Source organism: Drosophila hydei, unplaced genomic scaffold, assembly GCF_003285905.1.
Source record: "Drosophila hydei strain 15085-1641.00,03,60 unplaced genomic scaffold, DhydRS2 tig00000060-arrow-pilon, whole genome shotgun sequence".
Lineage (NCBI taxonomy): Eukaryota > Metazoa > Arthropoda > Insecta > Diptera > Drosophilidae > Drosophila > Drosophila hydei.
This window is the reverse complement of record NW_022045656.1, coordinates 4,382,048-4,396,678: the sequence shown is the minus strand read 5'-3', so window position 1 is coordinate 4,396,678 and position 14,631 is coordinate 4,382,048. Positions and strand designations below refer to the sequence as shown.

General features: G+C 40.3%; 1 protein-coding gene across 1 annotated transcript in view; it reads left to right on the top strand.

Annotated features, from left to right (window-relative positions):
- Positions 1-14,631, top strand: part of LOC111592779 (nephrin) — a 42,339-nt gene that overhangs the window by 16,577 nt on the left and 11,131 nt on the right. Inside the window, exon 3 of the mRNA XM_023305185.2 lies at positions 13,546-13,681. Coding sequence (XP_023160953.2) covers positions 13,546-13,681 — 136 coding nt within the window. The remainder of the gene's footprint in view (positions 1-13,545; positions 13,682-14,631) is intronic.

The window sequence follows — 14,631 nt, the reverse complement described above, 5'->3', positions numbered from 1 at the left end:
TAAATGCAAAATAGAAATCGTTGTCCTTTTTTTTCTTTGCCGGTTTCGGGGTCAGCAGACCCCCAGTCGCCCGGCAGCGTTGCTATCTAATCAAATATTCAACCTTTTTTATTTCGCTGAACTGATTTCATGACGGCGATAAGCAAATATCTGCCATTCCCCGACAAATTACTTGTTAACAAGTGCATTTTAATGCGAACGAAGAAAAAATAAAGTTTACCAAACGCCTCGATTTTCCTTTTGGCCAATTTGTGGCATGTGTTTAGGTGCCCGCTCCAACTCCATCTAAATGTGTGTGTGTATGTTATGTGTGAGTAGCCGCAATTGGAATGAATGTGGCTAATAAAAATAAAAACGAGCCTACAACTGTATTTGCCATGACCGCCCGCCTGTCCGCCCGGCCGCTCGCTCCGCCAGCACATGGCCAGCCCTTGGCTTTTGTATGTTTGGCCAATTGGAATAGAAAATTGACATGGCTTTTTGTGCTTTGCTCTTTGTATTTGTGCACAGCACCAGCTGTGCTTGTGGCCGTTTTTTTGTGGTCCGTAATGTAATTTAAACATGCAACAAACTATTTGGCAGGATTTGTAGTTTGCACAATTGCAGCTCCACAAGGGGGAAACAATTATATAGCTGCTGACGATGAAAGCGAAAATAGGGTCATTTCGTGGCTCCAGCGCTGCGTATGAATCTAAAAATACCACACAAATCATAATACCACTTTCAGGGTCAGTCCACTCAGCAGAAGCGGAGGCGTTTGCAAAAAAAAAAATGACAACGAGCATTATGGCTGTAACGGGAACTTTTAGTAAATGTTTTGTTGCCTAGCGACAAAAGCTTTTCAATGCTTTTTAATGAACCTTTCAACTGTAATTGGATTCCAGGAATTCTTTGGAGATTTAATTGTTAATTTCTCTACAATTATTGATATATATATATATATATATATATATATATATATATATATATATATATATATATATAAATATATGTATATATATATAAATGAAGGCTTTAAGCTCTCGACGCAAAAAGGCATAAATATGTCAGGGTCCTGCTTTGTATGAATAATAAAAATAGAAATGTAAAAAATGCAGAAAGAAAAAATAATAAAAAGTAATTCGCTTGGCGAGAGCAGATGTTTTGACACAGAAATAATCCATTAATTCAATAAAGAATTTCGTTGCTGCTGCTTTTTTTTTTTTGGTGAGAGGTCAGAGGTCGTCTCATTGTTTTCCTTTTGCAGCCAACTTTGAAAGCCAAATATTTGTACAACAATTTGGATAAATGGTGGCATTTTTTTGGGACACCCGCAGCATCCTGGCTGATGAAATCAAAACCCTTGACGGCGCTAAGCGCGAACGCAAATAAGCAAAGTCCTGGGCGGATGTTGTTCATTTTAATCCTTGATTTCTTGTCCCAATACATATATTGGAAAAAACCATAAAACACACATAGGATATCCCGACCCTTTGCTGCCGACGGCTGCTGCTGCTGCTACGCTCTCTTGACTCACAGAAGCTAAGCAAACAATATTGGAACATGGCACCCAAGTACTTGAAAAATTACCCACCCGCAACAGAACATCCTCCGAATGGATATGTGAATGTGAATGTGCATGGTTTGGTTTGGGTTGGTGCCTTTGACGCTGCTGTGTGGCATGAATGAAAATGCGGCAAAGCCAGAAATATTTTTAAAACAAATACCAAAACACACACACACACAATCACACACACGATAGTAGAGTTCGGTGCGAGACCAGGACACGCTCAACACAAAAATCAATGGGCTCAATTTTAAAGCGCTCGAATTTCATGATTCGGCTTTGGCATACACACCTATCGATGTGCATGCCGCACGGTTGTGTCTGAGTGTTAGCTCGTGTGTGAACTTGATATATAGATATATATATATATATATGTGTAAGTGTATATATACATGTGTGTATGTTGATGCGGTCAAGGCAGGGGCTTGGGCCTGGCTTTGACGCTGGCGATTCATCCGCCTGTTGGTCAAACGCCGCCTGCGGAATGGGAATTGCGGATTGCGCATTGGCGTCGGTTGCCTTTTCGATTTACAAATTGTAAATTGGCACTCGATGATTTTCGATTTTCGAAAACTGAATGATGTTCGGATTCGGTCTTGTGTGCGGCTTTTTTTATGCATGTCGTGGGTAGCTTGAAGAGTTATGTGTGTAGTATATTTGATATATATCAGAAAATTATTAGAATAATGTCAAGCAGAGTTGAATTAATGGAATTGGACTTGTCCAGGGTCAGGCTGAAGTTTAATCATATTTTCTCTCTGAATAGTGAAGATACAGAATCAATTTAGTGAATAAGTCATTATGTATTAGTAAAATTACTTTAGGTGTGTCTAAGGAAGAAAAGTCTCTCTATAAAATATTTTTAAAAAATATTAAAAAAATAAATAAAAATATTTAAAAAATATTAAAAAAAATTACAAACCTTAATTTTTTAATTTTGGGTAAATCAATCTAGAAAAGAAAGGTAGACAGAGCAATGATTACAAATAAACAGAATCCAATAAATTCGGACTTTTTCAGCTTAAGTGACTTAATGACTTATTTTCCTCAGTGATAAAAACAAACTGCTCTAATAAACATTTTTAATTATAAAAAAAGGTCTCTCAGGTAAACAGTCCAGATGGTTTATCCTTACTCAAAGCAATACATTCATTGTCATATCCAGTAAGAATTTTAAGATGCGTGATAATAATTTCAAGCTACGGAATCCTTGTCTGCATATGGATAAGTTAAACTCTTTAGCTGCCCAGCGTCACAAATCGAGCTGTTAGACTTTTGGAAATTTTAAGGACGTTTTGCATGTGCTTCTCACATATGTGTGCTGGGACTTTCAACAAATTTGGCATTTGCTTTTAATGTACTTGACCCGCCAGCGATAAATGTGAGCTCTGAGAGCTGAGAGCCACTGTCGGACGCCTTTCTTCCCGTGCGGCTGCCTGCCTGCCTGCCTGCATGCCTGCCGCATTAAACTGGAAAAGTGCAGTTTGGTCCTTTGGCTCCTGGCGGCATGTGGCCGTGACTGTGACTGTGACTATGTGAGTGTTTGTTTCCCTATGTGTGTGTGTGTGTCACTGGCATGCTCCATTTATGCGCTGATATAAGGAATTATGCTGAAATCACGTTCCCACACAAACCAGCAGCACTCGCAGCACAGCGCAGCAAAAAGAGCCCGCAGAGTTAGGGGATAAGAGCTTGGGCTCTTATCCTTGCAGCGGCAGCAGCCGTCACTGCGTGGAAAATCTCAGCAGGAGCCCCTAAGAAAAGTGCTTCCTGCATAAGCGATTTTCTCTACTTATGTGAATGTGTGCTCTGTGTATCTCTGTGTGTGTGTGTTGCTGAGTGTGTGCGCTGCATCCTTTGATGTTTGTTGCTCTTGTCCGTTGTTCTTGCTATTGCCTCGTACTATTTATTTTCACTTGAAATGCTTTAATACACACACGCCCTTTCTCTTTCATTCACTGTCTCTGCACACAGCGAATAGAAAACAAGTTGTCTGCTTTGCTTACATAGGGAAATCGATATTATATCATTTCGCCAAATACAATTTGCCTCTGGCAGACTCATATTTAAAACATTTTCAAATAATTTCACTGCATAAAATAACATCATTTATTTCTAGCTGCCTATACATTGATACATGTATTTAATTGGATAACTGCATAATTATAATGAATTTAAAATTTGAATTTGAGACACATAATTGAAGTTTGATTTCAAGTTTGATTTCAATTTGAAATGCATAAAAATTTCGCTGATTGAATCAGCATTTTTGATCGATGTCTATTTTATCATGGGCTAATATCCAGCCTAAGCTTTGCCCGAGTGCCTTCAATGTTCGCTCATTTTAGGCAGAACTATAAAACGATTTGGCGTTTAGTTTTATAAGAGGACAATTGACGGCAGACACCTTCAGTCGATTGCAGATGAAACTTTATGGCTGGTTTAACGATGACACGTTGGCGTTCTGTGGCCTTTCGTCCCTATCTGATTGAGGTATCTGTACTGAATGCGTCTGTGATTTGGTTAAAATGCCATCATTGATGCCAATCAATCGACAATTTTATGGCTGCAACATTTTTTTTGTTTTTTTGTTTGTTGCGCCTATTCTCAATCACTTCGTGTTTGTGTCTGTGGGCTATGACAAATGAAGAGGAAACTGGCTGGCAGTTTACCAATGGCAGGGCGTGTCCACAAATCACCTTGCTAAGGATGACAATGACAGTGCCGAAAATCAAATCATTGTCTCCTGTGCCTTCAAATTAACTCTCAATGGCAGGCAAGCAGGCAGGCAGCAGAAGGATGCTGCGTAATGGAGATTTATCAGTCACATTATCTATCCATCAATCTTGGCACCAAACCTGGTGTTAGGTAAATGTGTAAATATGTACACGTGTGAGATCATTTAGCCTGATATTTACAAATAAAAAGAGTTTCCACAATAAAAAATTTTCTATGTATAATCGAAAAAGCGTCTGAAATTAAATTGTTAGAAATCCACTAAAAAATACAAATAAAGTTGTTCCGGTATACGAGAGTGACGGCCAGGCAATAAACTATAAGCAATAAACTATAAAATATATGCATTTAAATATCAGCTTATGTGCAGCCAAAGGCCAATTTAATTTTCATGCATATTTAAAAGGCGATGTTGGAAAATTTACGAGTTCATCAAGTGTTTGGCTCCGTTGAATATTCATGAGTGTGCACCCGAAAAAAGACTTAATGCATATTTCAAATTTGTCGAGCAGAACTAAAAGCCAAAAGCTGAAAACGAAAAACGGAAAACTAAAAACTGTTAAGCTGACAAAAGTCTCGAAAGACCCATTTGATAATTAAGTTAACAACGATTAAACTGAGGCCAGGCCGTAGTTATCTTATTTTTTCCTCGCTTCACTATTCAATTTGCATATTTGCTGGCAGCTCAATCTTTTTTATTTCTCATTTTGAGCAAATTCTCTCCCGTTTAGTTTATGTTTATAAGTCTCATAATCTTCTTTAATGGTTTGTTTACTCAATTTTGTGTAGCTTTTTGACATTTCCCGCTCCAAATTAAACGCAAACAAAGCAAGAGACGCACACGCCATATTTTATGGACCCAGCTAGTGGCAAAGATTTTTATTCCGCCATGGATGGGGAATATTCCCCATTCTTATACCCCAGTCTAGTTCGTACTCCCAAGTGCAGCGTGAAAAAAGCGTGGCAGTAGACAAAAACAAAGCCAAAACTTGGGGCGGAAGTGGCTGCGACTCCGCTCCCAAAAAAAGCCCCTCTAAACAACAGCAGCACAAAACAAAATAAAAACTAAACGAAATGCAACGAGAACAAAATAATAATAGGAAAATGCGAATCTGAAAATGGAAAATTGTTGTGCCAGTTTTATATCGAGGGGGCAGGTCGGATTCAACCAAAATTTGTAAACTAAAAAGACCAACAAAAATATGCACATGAATTTTATTTCAATTCCACATAAATCGCAGGGGCTTCAAATTGCCATGGAGAGACTAAAAATACACGACGAAAACTATGAGAAATTAACATCTGAATTGAGAAAGTCTGCTTGATTGAGAGACTATTGAAAGGAGAATTGAAATCTACTTTAATTAATTAGACAAACTAAATGGATGCAAAAGGTTAAGCAACGATCAGCGTAAAACTGATTAAAATTATGAAAATATAAATTCGTATGATTGATATCTGATTGAAGCAAGCAAATGAATAAAACTGATTGAATGATTGCTTAGAGCTTGTTTTAGAAATCGGTTTTGACTAAACTCACTAAATTGATGCAGAAGACTAAGCAATGATCCGCGGCAGATTGATTAAAAATTAAAAATATATTAACTGCGATGATTGATGATGATTGAATGATTGCCTGTGGGCTTTTAATGATAAGTTTTTACAAGGTAATCAAGTTGATGAGTTATGCATAAAAGCAACTTTTACTTGACTTGGACTCTATCTACATTTGAGAGTAGAACGAGCATCCACTTTAATTGATTGACATCGCCATGAGAAACTTGCTTCTGATTGATAATCGCACAACTTGTCTACAGGCTGTGCCATGCATAAGTATATATGAAATCTGGCCCTCGCATTCAGCATCCACCCGAGGGAGTAAACAGCAGCTGATCTCATGTTGCTTCAAATATTCTGTTAGCGTATTTATATACTAAAAGGTGTCTTGTAACCGGCAGCGATTGTGTTTTTTTTTTCATTCAATTCTCCCGCTGTGATTAATTTTTGCTATTCCAATTTTGTGCCACAGCCGCTCGGGGTTCGCCTGGCATTTTTATTACGTATTTCTGCTGCTCCCTCGCCCAATGCGAGGGCCAAACTGACAACTGGCGACTGCCGTTCCGTTGTTGTCTCTAGTCGAACGCCCATTCATGGCTCCTAAGTGGCCCAATGCGTTTCTCTGTTGTTGTTTTGTGTGCGAGGTTATTAATGATCTACAAATTCCCCAGACATTTCATTTCATTTGAAGTTGACACACAAAACGCATGACAACGAGCGGGCACGGGACCATGGCTCGATGTGTGTATATTTGTGTGCTTGTGGTGCGGGGGGAAAAGTGAAACCAAATTTTAAAACTGTCCAAACATATCTAGCAAAGCAACATATGCCATTCCAGCGAACTTCTATTCTATTCCATTCTATTCTATTCTATGCCATGTGCCGTGGCGATAGTAAAATGATTTTGAGTAATTTATTTTATAGTAGCGCTGAAGTATTTATTATTTTGAAAAGCGCTGAACAATGTCGTGATTAATTTGACATACTCCCCCGCTGGATGCCCTGCTCTCGCTTGGGTTGAGCAAGTGGCGCGGTAATCCCTAGAAATTTCCTTGCGGCCACGTCTCAAACTAAACGCAACCAGACCATTTCACTTTCTCGATAGCGCAACATATTTGATTTTATGTGGCCCGTGTTATTTATTCGAATCGGTTTCGCTTTGAGCCCCACAAAACATATTGCGGCAATGTGGCCTTTGAAGGCGCAACTCCTGCCCGCAGTCGAAAGCATTTTAGGCAACGTCCCTGACTGCTGGCTATAATTCAGAATCAATCGTTATGGTTTTGGCAGCTTGCAAATTTTTCTTTATTATATCATATTAATTTTATGAGTGTTGTTTTTGCCGCTCTTCACAGAGGCCGCCCCTACCGGCAGCTACTTTATGGCATTTAAAAGATATTTTTCATATCAATGAAGCTTTATTTGGGCAGGCCCAACGAGCAGCCAGGACTCGAGCCCACAGGCAGTTCGCAGTCCGCGAGAGCACAGAAAAAAGAACTTTGCTAAATTTCCTAAAGTCATGCAAACATTTTTTACATATATCGATTTTTTTGTCGGTTATTGTCCTGTTAGTGTTGTTGTTGTTGCTGTTGCTATATTTTTTTCTTTTTCATTCAGAAATTTTCTTGCGTGCCCTGTCTGGGTTTGGGGCTGGGCCGGGCCGGACCGGGCTGGGATAGAGCTTGGTTTTGGGCATACATATTCAGGACCTGTTTCAGCACATTTGTTATGACAGGCTCAAATTGGGTGCTATCAAAATTATATATTATTTTGCATAATATCTTCTTTCTGGCTCAAATTGTGTGCTCCGTGCCTGTCAACGACGTGGCTAGAAGAGCTAATTCGAAGCGGCATGAATTCCATGTTACCCAACGATTAGTCCACAGCAGCGCCCGAGATGAGCCGAAAACTGACACGAGTCTTACCAATATTCTTGAAAGAGTGACGCACACAACTTAACAAAGTTTGCACGAGAACAACACGCAGCACTTAGACATTTTATTGCAACTATTTGTCAGAAGGTGTCATTCCACTTCAAAGCAAACTTCCATTTGCCAACGCGCTCTTAAAGCACTATCCGAACAATGGCACCCCGGACAGAATGGTGCCACGACTTGGCTAAGATCTTAATGTACTGTCTGGCAGCCTTTGCACCTGGAGATATGTGCAACAATCAACCTAAATTGGCGGCTTACTTACCAACTTGCCCTTGCTTTCCATACTAAACGGAACTGAACTGAACTAAGCTAAAGACCAAGTGCGACCCATTTATGAGCTGCCATAAACACGTGTAAATCCCGTTCATAATGAAAAAGTCACGATTTCTAGTGTCAATATCGTAAAAAGAACTGGCAAACGGACTAAATAGGAGAAGAAGTCGTTGCCATAACCATTTCATACCATTCTTATGCCCATTTTGATGCAATAAAATCGAACTAATTGAAGCTCCCACAACTGAGAGCTCGCATACTTCTATGGAGCCCGCCCCGAACAGCGGCTTAACTTATCTATCCCATCCGCAGACATGCCTGCTGCCATGATCTAATCACTTTGACTGATGCCTCTAACCATGGAGACCTTCGCTCTTGCCCGTTGTGTTCGTGTCCATATCCGTGTCCATGCGCTCGGTTATCTATCTATTCGCCTCTGCGTGTTCTGTTTGCATTTTACAAATGTCAACAAAAGAAAATGCACTTTGAGGTTTCTATTAGCGCAACAGAGGTGGAGAGGCCATAGCACTATGGACTATGTGTGTGTGTGTCTGCGTGCGTGTGTGATAAGCGTGGCGAGCCTCATGCTGTGCTGCATTTGATAGACAGCAAAGCGAACGCGATAACTGCAACCCGATGGAACCGCTGAAGCCTTCAGTGCTCGAGCGTTAGTTAGGATTGGTGCACCCTTGCCTCAGGTAATCCATCATAAAATTAGTTTTGCTGCGCTTGCTCAAAGATTTTTGAACATAGATTAGCTTGTTATAAATTTACACACCATTATATAGACCTCTACACGAATTAATATTCATGAGAAACTCATGAAACGCAATTGTTAAAAACGAAAATTTTCAAAATATATTCTAATAATGCAAGGGTCGAGCTTGCCCTAATAGTAGCTCTGGGCAACCTTTGGCCCAGCCTTCATTTAATTTTCCATGAAAAGCTCTAATAATTCTAGTATTGTTATTAGCCGGACTTACGCTTTGATAATCGCACCAAATGGAACTTTTATGCATAATAATCTAATCTAATGAAAAACCAATTAAGGTCTAATGCCTGCCACACACACAGTCTCACACACGCAGATGCGTATATATTTTCCATATTTTATAACTTCCTTTGCCGGCATATTACAAAGGGCACTTTATGGACATTCCAGATATTTCTGTGAACTGCAGAAAATCTCTTATGGCTGGCAATCAAAGTACTTGTCTAATTTTGGAGTTAATTTAGGTGAGATTGTCACTGGAACGGCATTTGGCCATAGGCAATCGGAATCGTATTATGACTCTCGGGGCTCGTCTGCTCCAACAAGTGAATGGACTGCCAGAGCAATTTGAACATCCGCCAACGCTTTGATGTTGGGGCCAGACCCTAAAAGTCGACAAATGTGCCTGCAGGAAATATTAAAGCTCAAATCGACGGCAACGAGTAAACTTCTTGACAGTGTGTGCCATTTGGCCCAAACTCAAATAAATGGCAACAAAATAAAATACAAAAAAAAGAGAAGCATATACACTCAGTGGGTGGCTGAGGGACGGTCGGAGACAAAGCGGGTCATAAATGGCCAACAACTCGGATCGCAAATTGTCAATGGTCACGTGCAGAGCGGCTACGGTGGCTATTGTTGCTGCAATTGTTGCCTATGTTTGACAATACAGGAATAAAGAAAAAATCAAAGTCTTTGTTGTTGTTGTTGGCAAGTGGCGCCTATAGAATGGTTGGCGGCTTTTACTTGAGTCATTGCCAATTTGTCGCCAGCCACAGTCAATTTTACGGAATTGTGCTGACACGCAGCTTAAAAACAATAGAAAATCTTGGCCGTGGTTCAATAATAAATGATATTTATTTAATGGAAAGCTTAAGTCTATAAGTGGGCATAATTAGCCCCAGCCAAGCATAACAGCTGCTAATACTTACGTTACTAGCGCCAAATACAGCTGGAATTGAACACAACTGACTGTGCCATACTCGTCCAGCGTAGAGAAAGTGATCAAGTTTGAGTGAATTTTTGTCTAAATGTTTTTAATATTCATCAATCATACCAAGTGCAGCTTCTTCGGTCCACACATTAATTGTCAACATTTTGTGAAACATATTTCACTTCATTGAGCTCTCAATATTCTCACTCGGGCTTTTGAACTAAGCAGGCATTTCACGATATGCTTTTGGCTAGTTCCATATGCCTGTTTGTATGCATCCACGCATTTCCTTTCCCGTTTTTAAGAAATAAACATTCTATTTGATTTATTTGGTGATCTGTTTGGATCGTTGCTGCTGGTGTTTGTTTTACGAGAGGCGCCAAGTTGTTGTTGCTTATTTATGAATGCGACGAAAAGCTCTCGAGGGCAGTCGGCACTGGTTTCCCATTTCCCATTTCCCATTTGCAGTGGCCCCCCGAGGGCGAACAGCAACAAATGATCTAAATAATTACCTCGTGCTGTACATGGAGTTTTATTTTTTTTGTTTTGTTTTGTTGGGCATAACTCGCCACATGCAGCTGAATGTCAAAATATTTTCATTTCAATTTCGAGCTGCAGGCGAAAATAAATAAATAAAATGCTCGTTTACGTTTAGGCAAGCCTGAAAATTGACTGAATGACTGATTGACTGATTAATTGGCTTGCACTTAGCATTGATTGTTTTGCCAAGCGCTCTAAATGAGCTTGAACAGTGGGATGCAGCTTTGTTCCAAAGATCAAAGACAGGGGTATGGGGAAATGGGTTAAGCAATGGCAAGTATTCAGCTCAATATATATATATAGATTCAATATGAAAGAAAGCTAAAAGAAAATCCTCAGATTCTATTACTAAATTCCGAGAATTTTATGCAATTGACATGCATATTGATGTTCAAAGTTCATAAATTGAGTTTCTGGAACACCCAACGTAATATCAAATTGTTTGAACTCCGCCCTCATATTAGATTGTATACAATATTGTTTATGTTTCTTCATACATAAAAGCAACTCCGCAAATGCCCCGCGCAGAGCGAGGAGATTGGGTAGAACGTGGTCGCATCATGTTGACGCCCACATTAAGTGGCACAATTATGAGGCGACAACATCGGGCCAAGCAACTTTTCCGGCCCCAGAGACAGGGACTGCGATCCATGTTGTTGCTTAATTATAGAATACATCATGCAAGAAATTTGTTGTATGCACCATTAACAGCAAAGCGTCCGTCAGCGAGGCGCGCCACACCGAATGAATGGGGAATGAATGAAGCGCGGGCGGAGACCAACAAATTTGTCAAAATATTGCCGACTAGATGAATAAACCCTATGCCTGGACTAGAGCCAGATCAAAGCGGATTTCAGATGAACCCATTTACGATGCGACACAACATTGAAATCCACTTTCAGCTGAAACTAATTCATTCATTCATTCAATCAATGCGTCAAATTCAGAGCGTGTGACAATAAATCTTCTCGTGGTGGTATGGGCGGGCAGGAGGTCCCCTAATTTCCGTCAAATTGATCGGCTGACCTACCCGACAAATGACAATTGCAAAAGCTTGCAACAGATCATTCAAATGCCCATTTCGATTCAAATTCAATTCGATTCGGCAATTGTATTTGGATGGTGTGTGAACATTTGTTGTCCAATTGCAATTAGCAATTGAAGCACTCAGCTTGGAGCTGCATGCACAACTTACACAGATGGCTGACCCGTCTTCATCCGTAACTCATTTATCGCTTTGATCTGCTGACCCCATTCTCGTGTAGTTGTGAAGCCAAACAAATTGCATTTGCCCTCGATGAATTAAATCATTCGTTCGATACCAATTGCGGTCATATTTTTGGCGCCTCCAACCCGTGGCGCAATTGGTTAAGTAGGCTTTCGTATATACATATATATATATATAGATAAATAGATAGATATATAAGGCTTCGATTTGTTACACCGATTTGACACATCTTTCTCGATTCGTCTATGGGTATAACTAATGGCCATGCCCATTTCTCATGTTCTGGTAATGGCGCCCCAAATGGAGCTTTGAATAAATGTGAAACAGCTGGTGGAAACGGAAGATGGTTCCGTTCGCATTTCATCAACCCGAAACAAATCGATGGAAATAAGAAAAGCGACTATAGAGTACAAAGTTCAGGCCTATTTAGGCTAGCTACAAATGGTATGCTTAGCGGAGATGGACAGCTTTCCCGATTGTATATAATTGTTTATACTTCACATAGTTCAAGTACTTTAAGCTCTTCAAACATCAATGTATTCATTCACAATGCCTAATCCGAAATTCAGCGTATTTTAGTAACCACAACAATTCACAACACAACATTCCATTCTATGCACGAATATTCATTAGCTAATAATAATTCGCTCCCAGACCCTCTCGGCCGAGCCCCGCCCACAAAACTAGCTACTCCCTTGGCATATTCGTTTTATTATATATGCAAAGCGTGTGGCGCTTGGCGCTTATGACGACAATTAATCAGCCATGGATATATAAGTTGCTAAGTTTACTTTCTGCATTGAAGGCGGAGCTGAAAAGTTAACAGTTATATGCTGAATATAGTGTCAATTTAGAGAAATAAAAATGCATTAAATTAATTAAATTGCATTAACGGCAAAGGGCGGGAAAAATCCATTTTGATAATCCAATCCAATCCAATATATAGATAAATATTGATTAATATTTTTAAAAGCTTAACAGCAAAGCAAATAGAAAAAGAAATACTATTTACACAGTCGAATTCACTGAAAAAAACTTTGATAAGCAATTCGTTGAGTGGGCTGGGGAGGGGGCCCTAAGGGCACACATATAGGCACGTACGACACGCCCATTCCCGTTGAAAATATGGAAAATATAATTTGTATAATTACAAATGCTTTGATAATACCAAATACCAATCAACAAGAAAGGCAACAATAGCAATATTGCTACAATTGTCAAATGTGGCCCGAGCTACACCCAGCTCAAGCTCAGGAACTGGGGAAGGGGCACAATAACTAATTGCCCGCCAGCCGAGCGGCTCTTGCTGCTGCTCCACAGCGGGCGGCACGCACAGCGCGTCGCCATCGATGTCGACACCACGTCGCGGGCAGCTAGCTTCGAGGCGCCACACGCTGGCTCTGAGGCTCAGTGACATTGCCACGTCGTAGATGCATAGATGATGATGATGATGATGACGACTCCATATAGCAATCCCAATACGCACAATGAACCGGCCCTGCCCGACTCGGCTTGGCTTCGCTTACCCTTTCAGCGCCAGCCAGCTTATCATCAAAGGAAATCAAGCTGTCAGTCAATTTATAGTTATGGCATACAATGTATGCATGGGCATACAACAAAAGCAAGTTACAGATATGCACGCACCCGCCGGCAGAAGCCTCACGCACCATGTCAAAGTTCACATATTTCAATTAGTGCGGCCGCCGAAACGAATTCTCTTTAATACCATATGTCATTTGCATTGCATTTGCTATAATGAAAATATTGATAATTGATATCCTTGCCCATTCCCTTTAATTTCAGGTCCTCTATCGGAGGTACTGACAGCCGTGGGCTCCGAGGTGGCACTGCCCTGTGATCTAATGCCAGGCACAATGATCGCCGATAAGGTGCAGCTGGTCATTTGGTATCGTCAGGGAAATGTGAAGCCCATCTACACGTAAGTAACATCCACAAGTACAAAGTATAAAAGTATATTATGTCCCTAAAATGAAAACTGTATTAACTTTGTTAATTCTGGGCTATTTGGGATGTTCTATAGCATCTTAAGCATCCAGGAAGCCGCTTAAAAATCATTTCATTATAAGGCACTCTAATCTCTGAAATAAGATGCCATTAAAATAACACCTCCCTCTCTAATAAAGTTAACTCAAAAATGTGCCAAATATTTTATGATATTCTGAATGGCAGCGCTTAGCCCCACCCACAGCGCACAGTCGACAACTCAGAGCCAATTATGAAAGACGACACACGCGTCTAGGTGCGCTCATTACAAATTCTATTAACGTTAGGCATTTATGTTGAATTTGCCGATATAAACATTACTTACATACTTTTATATAAAGAGAGCGAGACCATGTACACATAGGTACGTGCATCTTTTGGCCCAATACATTGCTGGTCTTTCGTTTTGTTGACTGGCAGCAGGTATGTAGCTACAAGCTGGAAGCCAAGCGATTCTTAACAAGCGAGGCAATCAGAGACATGTATGTCAAATGTTGGCAGCTGGGTGGCCCCGTGCTACACATGCCCATATACATATATATGTATATCTACATGTCGTATGATGTTAGTCAACCAGAAAGTCGCAGAAAAAAACGAAGAAAAACTTTAGCTTGAACTCAAAAGGCATCGCTTGAGCAGAGACTGACGCGCAGTAGACCAGAAATTGATTTTGCATACTCTCAGTCCTTCAGCACAGCCTCCGCCCCGAAATCGATTATGGGCAAGTCAAAGTGTCAAAGTTAAATGTGCATTCATGTGGTTCGATTGATTTTACAGTATAAACTCGCTGTGGTGACTGCAATTACAGTTGCGAGTGCCGCTTTTATGGCCACATAAACTTTACAGCCCTGCCCATCCACAGCCATCTCGCACCTCTCCAACAGA